The following is a 20,316-nucleotide window of genomic DNA, read 5'->3' as shown; positions in this document are numbered from 1 at the left end:
TTTAAAGCAAGAAGCTTTAGCAGAAAACACTTTTAACTCCAAGTGCTAAGGTACCTGGCTTCTGGGTCTGAGATGATGGAGTGGGGTGCATCTTTGCATCTCTGCTGAAACCGTCCAGGTTGCCTTTGATTGCCTCCAAGGCGTCATCGCGGCTCTTCTCCCCCGTCTGAGTGCAGCACAATTGGGTATCGAGAGTCCAGAGGGTCAGTAAAACGAGCAGTGGACATGCCAGGAAAAACAAGCAGAACGAGATGTGGAGAGAGGCTCACCTTGGGTTTGACACTGCTGAGCAGCCTCAGCTTCTGTTTCTGCTCCTCAAATTGTCTTCTTTTCCTGTCTTCCTCCAGCATTTTCTGCTGCTGCTCCAGACGTTTTCTAAAGGGCAAGAAGAGTACAGCATAATACATATGACTCTTAAGAAGGATGAGCGCAAAGGAAGCTTGTTAAAACGGCAGCTGAAGGTTCGTGTTGTCTGATGGAAGTTTGTAAAAACATTTCAACATTTCTCAGTTCATTCAGTTCATTCGGTTCATTCTGCGGTTTACTTATCTTATTATAGCTAGACTTACATTTTATCACTTTAACCATTTTACATATAAACTTGTGGATTAAGTATTTCTCTGCATTTTTGCCTGAGAGGAGAAAGAAGGGAAACGCAAATCCAAACCTATAATTACAAATTTATGCTCTTAAAAAAATAGCACAAATAATATTTAAATTCCTAAGCAACGGCCTTGAAGTAAAGCCGAAACTCTTCACTTTATACACTTTAATCGTCTCTTGAGTTATTGCGATGGTGTACAGAGGCAAAATTGTGAAAACTGTGTCATTTTTATATTTTAGTATTGAGATACAATGGGCAGATTTAACTGACAGAAAATGATGAAAATAAAACAACTTACTAAAAAAGAGAAGGAGGATCTATAAAAAAATAATAATGATTTATTTATGTTAATGGAGAAGAGGACCAGAAAGCTATCAGATCAGGGGTCAGCTAAGAGCAGCAGCCCTGGTGCTTAAACTGATTCAGTGTGTTAGTTTTTGTTCTGGAAAATAATCTTAAAAGGATCAAAATCCACAAGACACATTAGCCGTGTGGTCTGTGAGGCTGTACTTGGACACAGTGCTCCATTAAGATAAGCAATAAAGGCCAACCTGACATATTGCACGTTTTTTCCTGACAACAAAAATGAGATCAATGTTGCTGTGAAAAAGTCCTTGCCCCCCTTCCTGAATTCCAAATTTTTGTCTTAAATCTTTCAGATTATCAAACAAATTTAAATATTCGATAAAGATCACGCAAGTAAACATAAAATGCAGCTTCTAAATGAAGGTGTTTATTATTAAGGGGAAAACAACCAAACCCTACAGCTCTGTCAGAAAAAGTGACTGCCACTGCCTTGTTAAATCATGAATTAACTGTGATAAGCTCTCTTATCCGATGCTGTGGCTTGACCTTAAAAAGGCGGTTCATGCTTGAAAACCCTCCAATGGGGCTGAATTACAGCAAGTCTGCAAAGATGAGTGGGTCAAAATTCTTTCACAGGGCTGTAAAAGACTCACTGCCAGTTATCGCAAATGCTTGATTGCAGTTGTTGCTATTAACGCTGGCCCAACCAGTTATAAGGTTTAGGGGGTAATAATTTTTTCACACATGGCCATGGAGGTCTGGATTTTTTCTCCCTTTAATAATAAACACCTTCATTTAGAGACTGCATTTTGTGTTTACGTGCATGATCTTTATATTTCAATTTGTTTGATGATCTGAAACATTTAGGTATCCAAAAAAAAAAAAAAAAGGACATCAGAAAGGGAGCAACCACTTTTTGACACGACTATAAATAAAATTGAATTGAAAATGAATTTATTTGAATGTATAAAGATGAAGCCAACATGCTGATTTTTATTTGGTATTAACATGTTAATATCCTGTATTGTGTATTTATTTTAGTGAGACAAGATTATTTGCATGTTTGACTGCTGCTCCCCCCCGGTTGCCCCCCTCCTCTCTCTACTACTCTCTTGCTTCATATTCTTCTTCTCCTTCACACACTCACATGCACTAATTAGCACTACATACAGTACAGCTGAGGCAGCTGGGAATGTCATCAGCTTTACAGGTGTTTGGACAAATTTAAACTGTGCCCTGATGGCCTTTAATGCAAAGTTCATCAACTGATTACAAGTCATCATGACGGGTACATGAATCTGTGAACCAAATGTCATGGCAGTCCAACCAAGAGTTTTTGTGACATTTCATTTAAAACCACAAATGTCAACTTGTCAACGGGACCATCTAGGTTATTAGGACTCATCCACTGAGGACCAACAGTGACCGCACAATCTACAGTTTGGGGCTAAAATAGTACTTGTGAGACATAAAACAAGGATTCACTTGGTTCCTTTAAATGTAACGTGCAGACATCGCATTTGAAGATGCATCAATCTCTCAAGTGTACAGTCACACAAATCTAAACATTTAGAAATCAAAAAATAAATAAGTAAATTAAAGTGCAGGGAAAAGTGTGGTTTCTTTTGCAGTGCTCAAAGAAGCATTTAGACACTTTACTCCAGTAAAATAAGCAACAACACATGATTAAAACCCAACCCAGTATCCATATTCTTTAAGATGTTTGGAGTGCTGCTGTGCTGTGAGAAGATGTGGAAGAAGTCCATTTTTCAAGAGCTTTAAAAATCACCTAACTTTATGTTGTCAGCTTTGTGATAATGAATTTTCCAGCTAATCCAAGAGGCTTTACAGGGTTAGTGGGTTAGGGTTTGGGGGATTATACGTCCTAAAAAGTAGCAGAATGCTCTCAGATGGTAAACTCAGATCTTTCAGTGTATTTGGGGGAAAAATTACCTAATTTGGACACTAAGGCTCTATTAAAAAGCATAAGAAGTAACCAGAAACTGAAGTTGACAGAAAATTTGAATGTGTTAAAGGGAAGTTTATTTTCCACTGCACTGTTTTTTAAGCTAGCTGCTTACTTAAACTTGATCTACACAAAGAGGAATTATAATGGAGGTGTAAAGATGACTTACTGGTGCTCTTCAGCCATCTGTTTCTGCATGTCAGCCGTGTACTGGGGTCCTGCTGGTCTCATACCCATAAACTGTGGCTGACCCAAGAACTGCATCCCAGGGGTCTGCATCCCAATCGCCATTCCACCCTGTTAGACCCCCACCCCCCCAAAAAAACATGCAACAAACTATTTAGCATTCCTGCTCCGCTCGTGTGATTATCAAATGCTTTAACCAAGGGAAAGCAAAATGTTAATGGATTAAAGTCTTGTTAAACATCACCAGGCAACAATAAATTCCTGTTAATGTGCTGGTGTTTAAAACTGTTTGTGGAGAGATTAACATGGAAGCAAATGAGTTCAAGAGGAGCTGTAAAGCCAGCCTTCCACATGAGTGAAATCAGTTAAATCAATACAGCAGTGTTTCACTACTATGTATGCACCAAATGCAGCCAAATTAGCAAGTTCACTCAAAATACTACAAGAGAATAAATAAATACATAAATAAATCCTCAGGGAAATATTAATTTGACCCCCGCCTCCCAAAAAACATATGCAAACACAGAACCAAGCACAACATATAAGAAATAGCGCTGACCTGCATAGGGATGGCACCTGGGGGCATTTGGCCTCCAAAGTTCATTCCCATCATGCCCTGCATGTTAGGCTGCATGACAGGAACCATGGGGAAGCCCTGCTGTTGCTGCTGCTGCTGTTGCTGCATGGGTACCATGCCTGCAGAAACACACAAACTCTGTTATCACATACTGTAGACATGGTTAAAATATTCTATATGTAACATGTTTATCATGCTTTGCTGAATTTATTGAGTTTCTTTTACTCTCTTTTATTGTATTACATTCAAATTTTTACATTGCATTTTTTCCTGGTACCATACTGAGATGCAGTTTCCATTGTTACTGTTTTGTATTTATTTTAATGGTTTTATTAACTGACAGCCTTGATTCTTACTCAGTGCGATTCATGTGAAGTTGATTTGGCTACTTTTTTTTGATTCACGGGTCTTGTAAAATCAATTTTTACAAGCCTTCTAGTAGTTTTTCTTCATATTACTCTCTTGCCAACAGAGAATCTTCACCAGCTGATTGCACTGACAGTTTTACTGCCTGGAGCAAGGCCTGTAAGACCGGAGAAGCTACATAGAAAACAGTAGATTTGGAGGTCTTCCCGCAATCATCATGGGGAATGTGAGGCGTCCGCAAAATAATATGGAGTCTGATTTATCGAGCTGTTCTTTTTTTTTTATTTTTATTTTTTATCTGAGCTCCTTATTTAGTGTAATTTTTTTAATAATACAAATGAGTGCTTGGATTTATTGGCTGCTGAAACACGGTAACTTCCCAACTTTTGGTATAAATGAAGTTCTTTGTTTCTTTATAATAATTTATTACAAGTTTAATAAGTTAATCTGTTTTTTCCTATTAATTTTTTCTTCCCGTTTTACATTCAGTTTTTACAGGGGATTCTTCTGTGTTTTTAAAAATGTACTTTTTGAGCTTCCATTTAACTGAGCACCTTTCCTTTGTGTAAATTTTTCCTTATTGAGCTCATTTTGGTCATGTTTTATTTTATTAAGCTACACTGTTATAGGCTGCGTTTAAAGTTTTTACAGCTATAATGAAGAATTTACAAACTATTGGGAGAAATAAAATGTATTTACTTACTTATCTTAGTTTAAGTTATCAAGAAAAAGAGAAGAAAAAAACCTCCAGAGGCTGGTCATAATTCAGTATTGCAAATCCATTACCATTTCTTCCGACAGCTGGAAAAAGACACAGGCTTTGCAACAGCCAAATCTGTTTCTCTGGTGACTACTGTGACAACTTGGAGCAAAACAAGAGGATTGGGGGAAGAAAAATTGGAAAAGTGTGTGTTTATTTTTTAACCAGAGCTGAGCAGCCAGCTCCGACTGGAGCCTGCAGATGATTCACCGTGTTAGGGCTCAACTGGGCTGTGTAAATGGCTTGTCTGGGAGACTGTGCACATTCTAATTTGTTGGACTAAAATGACATTGCTAACAGGAGCATATAATGACCCCTAAGAGACGCTCGTCCCACCAGTGCATGCGTGGTTTATCTGGAGGCGTTACTGCAAAACCAACAGTCTGAGTAGGATGAGCAGCCACAGCTAAATGATGGCACATCTGAGACCTGCGTTGCTCAGTGCTGAGCATTGTAACAAAGATATGAGCTGCAATGTGCCGAATCCTCACTGATCCTCATATGCCCAAGAACTGCAAGGACCAATAACTAAAAGGGAAGGACGAAAACAATCAAAGTTAACGTCAAAGGCCAACCTATCTCCCCTACTAGGCTGTCCTCCCATGTTCCTTTTAGCTCTAAAGAGGGGCATGCTTGCAGCATGTTCCTCATCATTCCTCTTATTTCATTTTGCATTTTGGTTTATTTTTCTCTCCCAACCCAGATTTGGCTTCACCCTCTTCCCCAAATGAAAGCTGAAGGCTTGATGTTTGATACAGGGGAGCAAATCAAGCGCACAAAGTTCAATCAACAGAGCAAGCACTCGATTAAAGCAACAATCATAATCACAACTATTATGGTCAATACTGTAGTTTAAACATTAATTTACTGAACTTAAAAACATGTTGGGAGGAGATTTATGTTCTAAAATGTGTCATAGTGCTGAAAGTGGACCAGGTGACAGACCCTGAGCAATCCAGGGTTTCTCTTCATCTCTTTTCATGTATGGATCTTGGTAAAGAGAAGCTCTGTTTTAGTCAACTAAGCAAAAACTACAAACTGTAAAGGAACAGAGTGCGTTTGAATTATAGCACAATAAAAAAAAAACAAAGAGCTCTACAGAGAAAGTAGATGAAATTATTTTGTAATCATAACTTAAATTTAAGTTTAATCCAGTTCCTAGCCTTTTTCAGAAGAGTACAAGGCTGCCAAAGAAGGTGACACTGAAGAGGAGATGAGCCAAACTTTTTAAAGTTATTTACAGAGCCGAGAAACTTTTGATCACATCTTGTGTGACTGATTACATCGAGGGAAGAATGACACTTATTGTGCTAATACTTGTTAGAAAATCAGTATTTCAATATCCCTTTATTTAAAATGAAGATTTCTAGTAACATTTGTCAAAATAAACAACGTTTACATTCTAAAGTGCAATATCCTGACAGTTTGCTTCAAAAAGCAATATTCTATGATCCCATTCAAATTCACACAAAACACATTTGTGTGCCATCTCCTCAGCTGAATATATTTACACAAACAGTTTGGAGGGAAAGAGCGGTAATATTCACTGCGAAATGACTCACCTTGCGGCGGTCCCAAGCCTCCTCCAACAGGATACATAAAACTAAAGAAATAAAGAAGAAAAACACAGATTATGAGATTCAAACTGAGGCTGAAGTTAAAAACAGCCTTCATTTATGTGGCCTTTTTATTCCCCGGTCCCCTGCTGAACATTTATAGCAGCAGATGACTCGTTGTCACTTAGCTGCAACAATACCATTTAAAATCAACAGCCGTTATAATAACACAACTGACGTGGAAGAGATAAGTGAAATTAGATGTGACGCCATGTTTGCTTGACAATAAATGAGATTGAGAGGCTGTGAGCTGTACAAATCAGTCCATTTTTTCAGTTTCATGTGGTCCTTCAGTTTAATTTTATTCCATTTTATACTGATCTCATTTGAGGTGACAAAACAGAACCAAAAATATAAAAAAGTAAAACTGCAACCTCCTCAAAACAACTTGAAAATGCCTTCCTCCTTGCGGCAAATCTGAATCCTGTTGCTGTAATTCTTCAGATGACAGTAACACACTCCCGTAAGCCGACAGGTAAAATTAAACACAGATGCGATAAAAGTGTGTTGCTGATGACAGTGACATCAACAAGCAGACGCAGTTTTGTTCTACAGACTCGAAGCAGCTGAGGCTTATTCACAAAGAACCCCTCAGATCCTTTGGAGCAACGTTCACGCCAGATAAACAAGAGGGTAGATGGCTGGGCGAGTTTCTGCAGGCGACTTGGACTCTTGTCGCTGTGCTGAGAAACAGGCCTTTAAGAAATAATCAGAGGAAGTCTTTCTACGAGTCGTCCAAGTCTCTCCCTCGCCGGAGCCAACCCACACAGGCCTTCGGCTATTTGTCAAATAACTTACTACAACTCACAGACTGGAAGCGTTGATGCAGAAACAAACAGAAGACGGAGCCAGCCGGGCCTCTGCTTCCAACGATTCCCAGTTTAATGTGATCATCACAATATAATACTGGTAACTTTAGAACTGAGACAACTGTGCTGACAGAAGGGAAGCAGAGAGATCAATGTCACAGAAAGCAGGCACTGGCTCATAATGCAGGCTTGTAAACACGACGACTGCAACTATTCTTTATCGATTAACCCTGTCCGTTATTCGTTATTATCATTATTCACAGAGTCATTACTATTTCCAAATATCTTCATTCACTAGCACTGTCTAACCAGCCGGAGAACCCTCATATTTCCTTGTATCTGAAACACAATTAGTAACTAGCCAGCAAACCCAGTGGAGCATTTAGCAGCTTAAGAACCACATATTTCCCTCAGGAGCTGGCAGAGAGCAAACCATATATATTCATCAGGTGGTGCTACATGTCCGCTGGAGTTATAGGTTTTCTCCAACACAAAACGGGCCTCTGGGGAGGGAGTACGCACACAGACACAACTGGAGTCCCTGTTACCTTAGTTAAGGTCTATGAATTTTCCTCGTGTTTCTGTCCTTGTAAAAAACACAAGTTGTTTTCGTTTGAGTAATTTAAACCCCACTTTAGAAAACTGGTCAATTACAATCCTTGAAATTTTGAGTTTTCCCAATGCAAGAGGAACTCTGAAGTGTCCAATGTGATAACATGGAAATGTTGTGTCTGCATGGGCTTACTTCAAAGAGCCAAAATTATCTGTTATTTTAAGGGTTAAAGGTACTTTTTGTAATTACCCTCTGCAGAATTTACCTAAAGCTTTCTCTACCGGGTGGCACCGTTTTACCAGTGGGTGTGTGGGTTAGCCGTTTCTCCAAGAGGTTTTGCCTTTTGCAGGCTTCCATTGTTAAAATGGATGTGCTTTAATAACTTGCCTGCTTAAACAAAAGGTTCAATTGAATCACTGTGCCATCTTGTGTTACCTAATGGTAGTACATGAAATTACAGCCCTGCTGCAGCTCAACTTCAACATAGTACTGTACATTTATGATTTGGGACATAGTCACAACAGCTATTTGTTCAAGTCCTCCTGAGTCTGTCACATTTAATTCACACTAATGTGAATTTATGGGCACTCTTGGTGCTGATGAGTGGTCCTCTTTTCTCTGCTCATCTAAAAACATTTAAACTCAAAGCAAGAAGCCAGCGTTTCCCCTCACAGGATACTGTTGTAATATGACAAGTACCAGAGGGTTTCAGATTCTCGCATCTGCTCACTGGAAGATTTGCAGCTTAAAAAGCTTTTTGAGCATGACGGCACTACTGTCTGCCATCCTTCAGCAAATCAGAGGTCATGGCCGAGTGGATTAACATAGAGGGAGATAAGCGGCGACAGCAGCTGTGGACACCAGGCAGGCCTGAGCCTTGTAAAAGGTCTGGATTCATCTAATAGCTTATCAAACTGCTTTAAATGCTTGGGGACAGAAGGGACAGTTTCAGAGTTTTTAGCCAGAGTCGTTACTGTTAAAATTATTTGCTCTCATAGAGGAACAGAGAGCAAACTTAAAATCACTCCTATAAAAAGGAAAAGCTTACTTTTAATAGACCTGCCACTTCTGCTACATAAAGATCTAAAGCATTTACGTACAAACAACTGATTATTTAGGGCTTTGTTATTTACCCAAAGAAACATGCTAGAAATTCTCAATTTTCTGCCTTACGAATGCACTTTTTCCTCATTCGCTGCTAATGCTGTTGCTTCCATAGATGCTATTATGTAGGAAAAAGTCGCCATGGCTGGAGCCAATGAATCTATCGGATGGCTGTTATTAGGTGTTATCAGCCAACTGATTGACATTTGGCTGATATATTAGCCAACGGATCCACCACTGAACTCAGAAAATGTTATCTTATTTACTGATTTATCAGTTGTATTGATTTTAATGTCATTATTTGTATTTCAGAGCTGAAAGCCCCTTTTAAAAAAAAACTTTAGATATCCATGTATAATGAAGATTTCTTTGTTTTCTTGATATAACAGAGGGAATAAACAGAGCAGGAAAAATGTCATTGGTATCGGCCCAGAATTTTACAACTAATGCATCACTAAAAGTAACCGAAAGCACTCTGAAAAGCAAGCACTAATCATTTTCTCTCTCATATACAGGAACATCGTGAGTTGCCCAGTTTGGAAACAAATTTAGAGAGGCTTGAACATGTGCCGGGGGGGGATAGTGGATAAAAAAGACAAAGGATGTTGAATATGGAGCTGCCAGGCAGGTGGAAATGAAAAAGACCTCAGAGGATGTTCACAAATGTAGTGAAGAAGGGCATGCAGAGGGTTGGTGTGTCAGAAGAGAAGGGTAGAGTGAGACTGAGATCGAGGTAGGTGATCTGCTGTGGCAACCCCTAAAGGGAGCAGCTGAGAGAAGAAGAAATATTCTAAATAGCTGGTGTAAAAAGTATGGTTTCTGCACAGGATATCATCTGACATTCATAAAGTATTTAATCACATGCCTTGTTGAAAACAGAGGATCTGCATGGAGCCTACAAACTAGGGCTGTGCGATATGACCAAAATCTCATATCCCGATATAAGAATTCTATCGTCCGATAACGACATAAATCGCAAAAATATAACATTTTCTGTAAATTCTGTGAATCTCGGGCAGCTCGACTTGCGGGAAGTGTTTCCAGCTGCGCGTCATGTAGCTGGAGTCCAGTGTTTTAACCGATGCATGAAACGATACATTTTTAGACATAAGTTGTAAAGGCCGCCGTTTTCTTTGTGAGTATTTATTACACGGCATGCTGCGGGGAAAAGCCTGTTCTAACGTTTGAGTCTAAGGTTTATTTTTTAGCACCTGGCGGCTCTGTTTTTACTTCTCATCCGTTAATAATCTGCTCTTTCACGCGATTCAGTTTATTTTGAAAAGTCTCAACAGGATCTTGAGCTTTATTGTGAAAGGTTTATGTGGTACATAAACAAGCGGATACGCGATGGTGTTACCGTCTTGTTGCTAACCACAACGCATAAAAACAGGTGCTTGTCCGCCTGTAGTGTGGTTATATTAAATATAAGAGAAAGAGAGAACTTAAAGAAATTAATATAGCCACTACAGTGACCATCAAAACGGTGAAAAAATATTGCTGTAAACAGTTTATTTTGCGACACCACGAAACAAACGATAGCGTAAAATGAAACCATAGACGTTTTGTCATCCGATATATATCGTTATATCGAACAGCCCTACTACAAACTACAAAAGGTTGCTGGAATTCTCAAACAGGCTTCACCTCCTGGCTTTGCACTTTAGCATTCAGGTACATTTTACTTTTATCATACCCACGTTGTCATTTCTTGCAGCTACTCAGTTTCCAAGATTTCCAAGATTGAAGTTTCCAAGATTGTTTTTTTACCAAATGGGACCACTGATTATAAAAAAAGTCACACTGTACCATGGAAGTAGATACTTTTAAAAAAAAAAAAAAAAAAAAAAAAAAAAAGGATTTCCAAAGTCAAAGTTAAGCATGGCCCATCTCATAAATGACACATTTTTTGAACATATAAATATAGCCCAAATCTACCAGAGTATACATTAGAGGTTTTACCAGCCACAGTGAAAGAATGGCACAGACAGTCTTGAGGGCTTTGGTTTCACCTGTCAGATCAGTATCACCTGGCTAGCCTTGTAGCCAGAGTATATTTATTATTCAGGGTGCTGGAGCTCGTGTTATGAAAAAATCATGAGGCTGGCCTTTTCATCTCCTCTGCAGACCATCATCACACTGCTTTAATAAGACACCTGAACATCTCACCATTTACAGCTACTTACTGGAATATGCATGTACGACAGGGCTGATTATGTAATTCAGCAGAGAGTTATTAGAGCAATCTGACTCTTGAAGAAGGGCTTAGAGTCTCTGCTGCTTGGTGTGTTACAGGGACAAAAACTTAACTAAATCAACCCCTTCCCCACAAATCTTCACGTCCTAATGCTTTATCTTCGTAAATAGCCAACACCATACTAAATCCCTAATAATAGAAAACATAATTCTGAGAAAGTGTAAATATGTGTCCCTACCAGCCACCCACAGGCCTGCCTAGCAATGCTACAAGAGATTCATCTAGCAAGTATCGCGTTATATCACCAGAGACCGAGAGCAATGGACACTATGACTACCACAGAATAACTTAAGCGTGAAATCTGTTAATATGACCACACCGTGGAGTTAGTCTGGTCCACTCTGAACATGGACAGGTAAAGGCAGAAGGAGCCAGCTAACGTTAGCTGTGGCACCTGACTACGAGCCATCTCATCTCATCTCCCTGCTCCGACAAACTAAGCCAGCCTTTATCGCGATATTTGAGGGCGTCCTCGTGGCTAAATGTGAAGCCCCGCGACTGTCGGGGGTGAATGTTTCACGCACAAATTACTTCCCCTGAAATGAGTCAGTTTAAAATGGCTAAAATACCTGCCACCTCCCCCAGATCCTGGCCGCAGCGCCATCTTGATAACAGCAGTCACTAAGAGGAAGACGACGTCACTACTTAGGACTGTGTTGTGGGACGTTCGGTGCCCTGAGTTCAGTCTGTCAGGCACACCTGCCGGCTCATAGCAGGGCTAATTTTTAGTTTTGTTGGCTTATTTGTTGTTGTTTTTTCCTGAATTACCCCCCACCCCCACCACAGGTCCACATATACATTTTACCTTTAACCTTAAGTCTTCATATTCCACAGTTTGTTTCCACCAGTGAAATTTCAACTTATTATTTCGGTAGTAATATCTTGGCGCTACTTCTAAGAAAGACAAAATGCTGAGATAATACATAATTAATAATAATTCACTTTTTTTCAATGTCTTCAGTAACCTGGATGCTCTCTTTCTCCAAATGACTGAAGCTAACAGTTAAGTTACTAGTTTTTGATTAACTTTGTTAGCAATGTCAAGGAAAATTGATCTTTTTTTAAAACAACATGTGTTTTTTTTAAAGACTGTAATGTTAATTCCCGACAGGTGTGCTATTGCGAGGATTTGTATTGTCTAATATGGGGAAATTATATTGTCTTGCACTGACTGGATGCCCATTAACTCCTGGTGTGTGTGTGTGTGTGTGTGTGTGTGCACAGAGAGACAGCCAAGTTCGTAATGGATATAAGGAAGTTTTTCACAAAAAAGGAGCCAGATTCAGGTTAAAAAAAAAAAGTGTAAGATCAAATGATCCATCAATCAATGTGGATCAGTGTTTCAATATTTCTTTCAATATCTATATCTTTTATTAGATGGTTTGGTTATTTGCCTTTTGGTTGAAAGTACACTGAGTGAGGACTTTATTATTAGTTATCTTAATAGTATTTTTTTTTTTTCATATTAATGTATTTTTTTCATCTGCTATACAGAATCTGCAACACAGGTTGAAACATTTTTGACCCTCTTTAACAACATTCCAACATAACATTATCATTGATTGGGGAGATTAAAATTAATTATATATTTTTATGTGGTTCAGCCACAACTCTACTAAAACCTCAGCCAGTAATAGGTAGGCCCACTTTTGGACCATCTAGTTGTCTGTATGACTGCACTACAGTACGTGCATCACATTTGCACACTATCAGAAAGTGCCAAACAGAGCCCTGGTGGAGTGAGGAGCTGTAAGGGGAAGCAGAGTTCCCTGTTTATCTTCTAAAAATGTTTTAAGCTAGCTTGTTTCAAAGATTCTGTACAGCAGCTTTAAATGTTTTCCAAAAGCGCACTTTAGGTTAGATATGTATTTGTTTTATTCCAATCCATTCTTCTTTTGCAGTAGTTGTCAGGCGTTGTGTGGAGGCGAGGAAGAAGGAACCCAAACGCAGGACTGGCAGGTAGGTGAAGGTTTATTATAGGGAGTGGGTGAACAGACACTGACTGGCTAGACAACTGAACGGCTGACTGAACTGAGGGAACACACGGGAAGGACAACGTAACATCAATGACACGACCGTGAACGAATAGAAACAGAGGGCTTAACAGACTGGTGAGGATGATAATGAAAGACCGGTGAGTACACAGCTGAACATAATCTGACTAATGATACGTGGGAATAACTGGAACACAATACGCAGGCGGTATGCTGGCACAGAAAACAGATGTGAAAATAAACTGAAGATGACAAAACGGAAAACACTGGGTCAACGACCGAGGAACCATGTAGTAGTCTATTGTAGCATTTAAATAACCTTTATCAGATTTGATGGTTTTGTTACAGACTTTTCAAAAAAGTGTTTTGCTTTTCTTTCACAAATGTGGGGATTAAATTGTGTTAAAACGTACAAAACAGTGATGTGTTTTGTGACGAGGACCCAGGCACAGAGAGACTTGATGAATTTAAGAATCTTATAATTTAATAAAGAAATTTGCAGACTTGCACAGAGATGGTAAAATTATGATGACTGATAACGGAGACAAAGACAACAGACGACGGGGACAGGGAGGAACAGGGGTGTAAATGCACCAAGGAGACAGTCAGAGAGAACTCGGGACAACTGGAGACATTTAAGGACAGGGACTGACAGAGACAGGAAAGAAGTTTCATCGCGACAAGTAAAGTTTACCCCCAAAGCTCTGATCCTAGAATCACCCCAGTTGGCTTATTTGTGTATGCTAAAAATAAATAAATAAAATAAAATAAAATAAAAACGCCTTTGTGATGGTCAAAACGAACGGAGCGGAAGGCCGACCTGCGAGGACTAATGCAGGGCAACAAATTCCCATCTTTAATATTGGTTGTTGCAATACAAACTTTCTGCCAGCAGGTGTCAGTGTGTAGCTTTGTCGAGGTTTTGTTAAGGCGAGAACCTGAACATGCAAAGGCACATAAACAAAACCATCCATCCATCCATCCATTCGCTTCCGCTTATCCTTTTCAGGGTCGCGGGGGGCGCTGGAGCCTATCCCAGCTGTCATAGGGCGAGAGGCAGGGTACACCCTGGACAGGTCGCCAGTCTGTCGCAGGGCCGACAGACAACCATTCACACTCACATTCACACCTAGTGGCAATTTGGATTAATCAATTAACCTATCCCCACAAGCTGTCATACAGAAACAAACCTGTGAGCTGCTGTGATCATTAAACTGCATGTTGGAGGAAAATACTTCAACTTTAATACCTGCAATTTCTAAAGCTCGAAAATGACAAAAATAAAGTTCATATTCCAGATCTCAGAATTTAATAAAAACGAGAAAGTAGTCACGTGTGCAAATATGATCCTGTGCCAGTTAGCTGCACGTGATTCTTTATCTGTGGTACAGTTTAGTAGGACAGGTATACCTACTTATTCTTATCACCCACGAAGGCTGTGTCTGATTTTCCGAGTAAGAGCGAGCAAAGCTGCCCATAGGTGAGGGGAGGTGACAGCAGTCTCTGTTTTTATGGAGGTGCCTGGCCCAAATATTTTTTGAGATTATCAGCAAGCACTGTATAATTTTTTAGATATAAATTTGAGAGGGTTGTTTGTTTGTTTTTTGGATTATCTTACAGTCTATACCTCACACAGCCCTTAGTTACTGTAAGTAATTTGTTCAATTACAGTAAAGTACTGTAGCTTGTAATTTTACAGCGTATATAATCTACAAAAACAAATAGCAGTGTTACGTATTAGCTTTACAGTATCATAGCATCATACTTTGTTTAGTGTTCCTACTTTGTTCCCGTCGTTTTACCTTTTTTCTTTATTTTTGTTTTTTGACATTAAAATCTAACTGCATGTACTCTGAATTAAATTTCGTATCTTTCTCGACTTTGTCTCAAATTACACTGTAAACATGTACAGCTTGCTGATAAGACATTTATAGTATGCATCTGTTTTCACAAGTAATGGTACATAACTGTACAAAATTCCCAATTTTTCTACATCAGCTTGCTACATTGTATTTTCATATGTGTCATCAGGTGACTATCTCAGATACCATCGAGATGTTGAATAATTATGATTGCCTGTTATGATTCACCAAAGACCCACATTCACACACTGATGTGTTGTCCAACGTTTTTACTGGCTGTCTGAAACACTGAGGCAATTGTGTGTCCTGACAAAGTGATTCAGTTTCATTGTTACGCCGAGGGCAAGGTGGAGCAGCAAGGAGAAGCCTGTGTGGCATTGTCTCAGTGGGTGTTGTTGTGAAAGATTTACAGCTTAATGAGAGTCATGTAAAGCAGAGGACAACAAGCCCTGCTGCTATCCATCACCTGGTCTGCTCCCAGCCTTATACCTTAGCTCTGTTCACAGAGCATATACATGACAGAGGGGGACATGACCACATTTTTGGATCCCGATTGACTAACAAGAAAGAAAAGGAAAGCTTTCAGTGTTTTATTGAGTTTATTAGTGGCATTAATGTAAGCTTTTGTTAAATTTATGATACTTTTTTCACTGAGGAAACGGAGGTCATATATGTACCTGGACGATATTAAAGAGGCTGATTCCACTATGTTCAGGATCTATTTGTTTTGTTTAGTTTTTTGTACTTTCAGGCCAACATAAAGTAAAGAAAGGAAGCAGGATGGAATACAGAGACGCTGTGTCTTTACACATGACCAACTACTGCTGAAGACATCAAGGTCATGTCCCGGTGAGGTCCTTTTATAGATAATAGGAAGAGTTTAAGTTGTGTTGTGTAAACAAAATTGACATGATTGTAAAATAATTCATTTATATACATTAGGAGCTTTAACTTGAGTAAAAAAAAAACTTTTTTTGTCTGCCTGAAATGTAAAAATGAAAAAAGTACTAAGTTTATCAGATAGATACATTAAAACAAGCAGTTATTTCATTCAAGATATTCAGCCTCAGTGCATATAAAACTCCACCCACTGCCCTACTTTGGGAAATATTTTTACTGTACAAAAGACACGTTAATTATTTGAAGGAAACATATAAACTCAGCAAAAAAGGAAATGAAACAATATTTGTAAATGCTTTTTAGCATTTTTAGCAGAAGTCATTGATGGAAACTATGACAAACCCCAGACCATGAGAGGGACCACTGATGTTGCCTGTAATTATAATTATAGATCGCATACATTATTATTAAACGACACAATACTTTTGTGAGCATATTGAGTCTAAAACTGACTTCAGATTCAAAATGACTTTAATGAAGCGCTGTCACATGTGCAGAGAGTCAAATTTAAAGGAATATTAAACATCTATTGGTGATGCTTTTAGCCGGTCCTGTAATGGACTAAAATCATCATTTTACTCCTGATTGTTTAACATGTTCATTGTTTGATTACAGTTAGAGAAAATACAAATGATTAACTTGGTGAATAAAACATGAAATATTTAAACTTCTGTGTTGTGGACATAAGATACCTCCTACTTGTGCATGTCAGTGCATGTTGCGTGGGCCACAATGTTCTTTGTCATGCATGAAGCTTGCACACCTTACACAATGAGAAAAGCATGTTGTTGTTGTTTTTTCTTTGAGCTTTTTATAACTGCTTGGATTTTTTTTTGTTCTGCTCTCATTGTCTCTGTTGTGACCCATTGCTGAGCTTGATCAGGCCTCATTAGCCTCCTCCTCCTCTTCTTCTCAGTCGCCGAGCATGGTCTTCCTCCCTGCTGTGTGCCGGGTTTAGCTGGAGGCCGGCCACTCAGTCAGTCCCCTCGACAGTTGGATCTGGACTGGATGTGAGCAGTCCCCCACACCCAGAGATCTGCCGAGAAAGGTGAACATTAACCCGGGACTCATTCAAGGAATCCCACAATTCCCCATAAATCATTAACCCGTCCAGCATCAAGACAGTGACAGCATCAGCATGACAACATCAATCTGTCAGGATTCCTCTGAACCAGGGATTCTCACAGATTTTCAGATGCAAATAGAGGGAAACTGGGAGAAAACAGGCTTGCACTCCTGGGCTGAAACAACAAGCGTGGCCCCGATGTTTAGTTCAGTACTTATATATACTCGTTATATGTTTTTGGTTTTTTTTGTTCTCTTGAGTTCCTGCAGCAGGTGGCTGTAGCTGGATGAGGTTCAAAACAACAAACGATCATTATTATTAAATGTAAATCGATCCTTCCACCTGAACAGCTTAGAAGCTTCATTTTATTAACTGAAACCACTTGCTCACCTCCATGCCATAGTCCGTGCCACTGAGTACATGTAACACTGCACTTAAATACACTTTCTGAGATACTCAGGTTGTTTTTTTTAGCAGCTTTGTATACTAAATGAAGATTTAACATTCCCAGAATATGAGAGGCTAATAAAATATCGCACAGCTGTTACTGTAACTCAAATTAAAAGCAGTATGCAGTGACAATATCCAAGAGTATATTATTGTATTATTACACTAAAAGACCTGTTTCTGCACATATTTTTTTACTGAACTGAAAACATTGTATGATTTGATTAGTTGTACTTTTGATAGAATTCAAAGACAAAAGCCATCGATGCATATTTAAACAGATCTTCAGCTGCAAAGTTGACTTCTCCTCTGTAAAATTTGACAAGTTTTATTCTTATTTCTCAAGTATTATAATGTATGTTAATGTTGGTAATTTATGAATGTTGTAGCATGAATGTACAAAGTTAAAATTTTTATTTTTGTCATTTTTTTTGTAATGTTTGCACTCATTGTTGTGTTATTTGTGTTACAATGAATTTGTGCCATCTCTGTAAACCCAGAGCTGCAGCAATAATAGACATTTATTTATATTCTGTATGCCTCTTACATGTAAAAGGATGGTAACAGAACACCAACCATCTTTCTAATTTACTTTTAACCTTCTGACACCCGAGCTCTTGTGTGGATTACATTTTTAATTTCTTCAAGCTGTTTCGGAGTAATTGGACCGCGTTAAATTTGAAAACTGTAAGTATCGTCTTGAACAGATGATATTTTTTCATTGTCATTTGGGAATAATGGGTTCAATTTACAACATAACTCGGGTCACCTTTGTTTAACAAAGTATGAAACTCTGTTTGGAGTAGAAGGATGTATAATTGCAAAAAAGCCAAAATGTAAGTCAGAATTAAATATGAACTGCTTTATTTAGTTTTATTGTCATTTTCTAAATCATTTTCTTTAACTCAAAGTTTGTTTTCAACAAATGTTTTGAAACCTTGGCTTCTTGAACACAGCTAATAAAGATTTTGTATGTGTTCTGACGTTTGGTGGCGATAAAATGAAACAAATCCATGATCAGAAGAAAGCTGATGAATAAATGACTCAGATCAAAAGCCACCTATCTTGTCATTAGTCCGGCCTAGCTGTCACCGTAGGTGGTACTGGTGTCGATGTACGGTGAAGGCTGCCGATTGTTACTGGCTGATCTCCATGACTGTGCTGCAGCACAACAGAGGCCTTCTTGATCACAGCTTTTGATGGAAGACTCCTGTCAGAGCAGCTCCATACATGTGTATGTATTTCTCCGTAGAAAAGTTGGCGTAAACTCTGGTCGCAGTGACCAATTAGCCCTGGTGCAGAGTGGCCTCCTGACCCTTGACCCCTGCTGGGTAGCCTTATCCATTAACCCCTCGGGCCTCAGCTGGAGTTGATGTAGCATCCTTTCTTGTGGCGCTGCTAAACACACGGCTGCATTCACTCTGCGGCTTCCACTTTCTGTCTCTTTGTGCGAGTCCTCTGATCCCAGTGTGTCTACTCGCTTCTTGTGGTGACCTCTCGAGTCCTCTGCCACACTCAGTCTGCGGTCAGCTTCCATCGCAGCGTCACAGTCATTTTAAATTTCTAATGGAGAATCTTCTTAACTGTATCTTAATTTTAGCATTATGTATATGCTGACTTTGTTTCCATTATGTGGTTTTTGTTTTTCAACTGAACGGTTGAGCGGTAGTTCTTTAAAAACGAGCCATGTTAAGCCACCTTACCAAGAGTAAATAAGGAGTAAGAGTCATTACATCTCAAATGACCAGATTTTAAGGGCATTTTCTGTTCAATGATGAAAATCGAATGAAAATAGAGTTTTCTTGTTAAAAAGTTAAAAAGTATTCTACATGCTTTATTTTGCAGCATTGTGAAATTCAGCTCTATATCATTCAGAAATTGTTCCCACTTAAGAAAGCCCGTCAGCGTCTCTTCTTCCTCAGAAGACTTAGAGACTTCCATCTGCCACTGAAGGTGCTCAAGAACTTTTACTCCTGCACCATCGAGAGCATCCTGACGGGAAACATCTGCACCTGGTTTGGTGCAAAGAGATCTGCAAAGAGTGGTACGCTCGGCCGAACGCATCATTCAATCAGAGCTTCCTGACCTGCTGTCCATCTACACCAAGCGGTGCAAGACTAAAGCTAGGAAGATTATGATGGACCTCTCCCATCCAATATTAAGTTTTTTATTAGTGTGTGCTCAAATATGGACTTTGCAGGAGTGCTGGATTTCTTTTTCATATTTCCACAAGTCAATATTCAAACATTTTTCAATATGATGGGCAGATGTAGGCTGTAGGCTTTCATCTTTGATAGTTAAGATATTTGTGTTCAAACATCGCCTCATCGCCTGAAGGCCCCGAAAGTAGGTCGATGGAACATTTTAAAATTTATATGTTTACATATATTTTGAAATCTATTTGACATATAAAGCTAAAATTTTACAGAAATCATTATATGTGACCAAACTTTGGCAAAGCTGAAGGCCGATTTTGATTTGAGATGGAATGACCCGGAAATAAATACACATTTATTGTGAATCCTCTGGAAGAGTGCCATCGTACAAACACATGGGCATAGACAGATAATTAGTTTTAATTTGACATGAATAGTTAGATTTTTTATTTATTTATGCTTATTAAAACCATCAACATAATATATAACTCTTGAGATCAAAAATCTCTTGTGTGCAGTTGTGTAAACTGGTAACATGGACACAAATAAAAAAGGTTAAAAAACTAAATATGTTCATCAAATCTACAAGTGATAAACAATAAAATAGATTGAAGAATGACTTCCCACTACTTTTTTGGAGAATGTAAGTAGGCAAGGAACATGGGAGTAAAGTAAGAAAAGCTTACCTGTGGTTGAGTCTATGAAATGATGGAGGAGACCTTCTGACTTGAGTTTTAAATGTAAAATAGTGAGTAAGCACTCAAAGGCTTGTAATAGTCAGTGTCCGATA

At 38.9% G+C, this 20,316-nt stretch overlaps 1 protein-coding gene and 1 long non-coding RNA gene across 15 annotated transcripts in view; one reads left to right on the top strand and one right to left on the bottom strand.

The window, feature by feature from the left end:
- synrg (synergin, gamma) overlaps positions 1-11,773 on the bottom strand; it is a 42,456-nt gene extending 30,683 nt beyond the window's left edge. For all 14 annotated transcript variants that reach the window (XM_085243809.1, XM_085243812.1, XM_085243814.1 and 11 more), the window contains exons 1-6: positions 11,671-11,773; positions 6,328-6,368; positions 3,622-3,758; positions 3,046-3,173; positions 270-375; positions 55-166 (exon numbers count right to left, since the gene is read on the bottom strand). In XM_085243809.1, coding sequence (XP_085099935.1) covers positions 55-166; positions 270-375; positions 3,046-3,173; positions 3,622-3,758; positions 6,328-6,368; positions 11,671-11,705 — 559 coding nt within the window. In that variant the 5' untranslated portion in view covers positions 11,706-11,773. The remainder of the gene's footprint in view (positions 1-54; positions 167-269; positions 376-3,045; positions 3,174-3,621; positions 3,759-6,327; positions 6,369-11,670) is intronic.
- Positions 11,774-13,026: 1,253 nt separating this feature from the next.
- On the top strand, positions 13,027-18,249 carry LOC146560008 (uncharacterized). Its single transcript, XR_014888299.1, has 3 exons — positions 13,027-13,060; positions 15,693-15,806; positions 16,774-18,249. It is a non-coding gene; the product is annotated as an uncharacterized LOC146560008 (long non-coding RNA).
- Positions 18,250-20,316: the final 2,067 nt, after the last annotated feature.

Source organism: Mchenga conophoros, linkage group LG14, assembly GCF_057382185.1.
Source record: "Mchenga conophoros isolate Kocher_MC1m ecotype Shallow Benthic linkage group LG14, M_conophoros_male_GT1.1, whole genome shotgun sequence".
NCBI lineage: Eukaryota > Metazoa > Chordata > Actinopteri > Cichliformes > Cichlidae > Mchenga > Mchenga conophoros.
The sequence above is the reverse complement of the archived record's forward strand: the minus strand, read 5'-3'. Positions and strand labels throughout refer to the sequence as shown.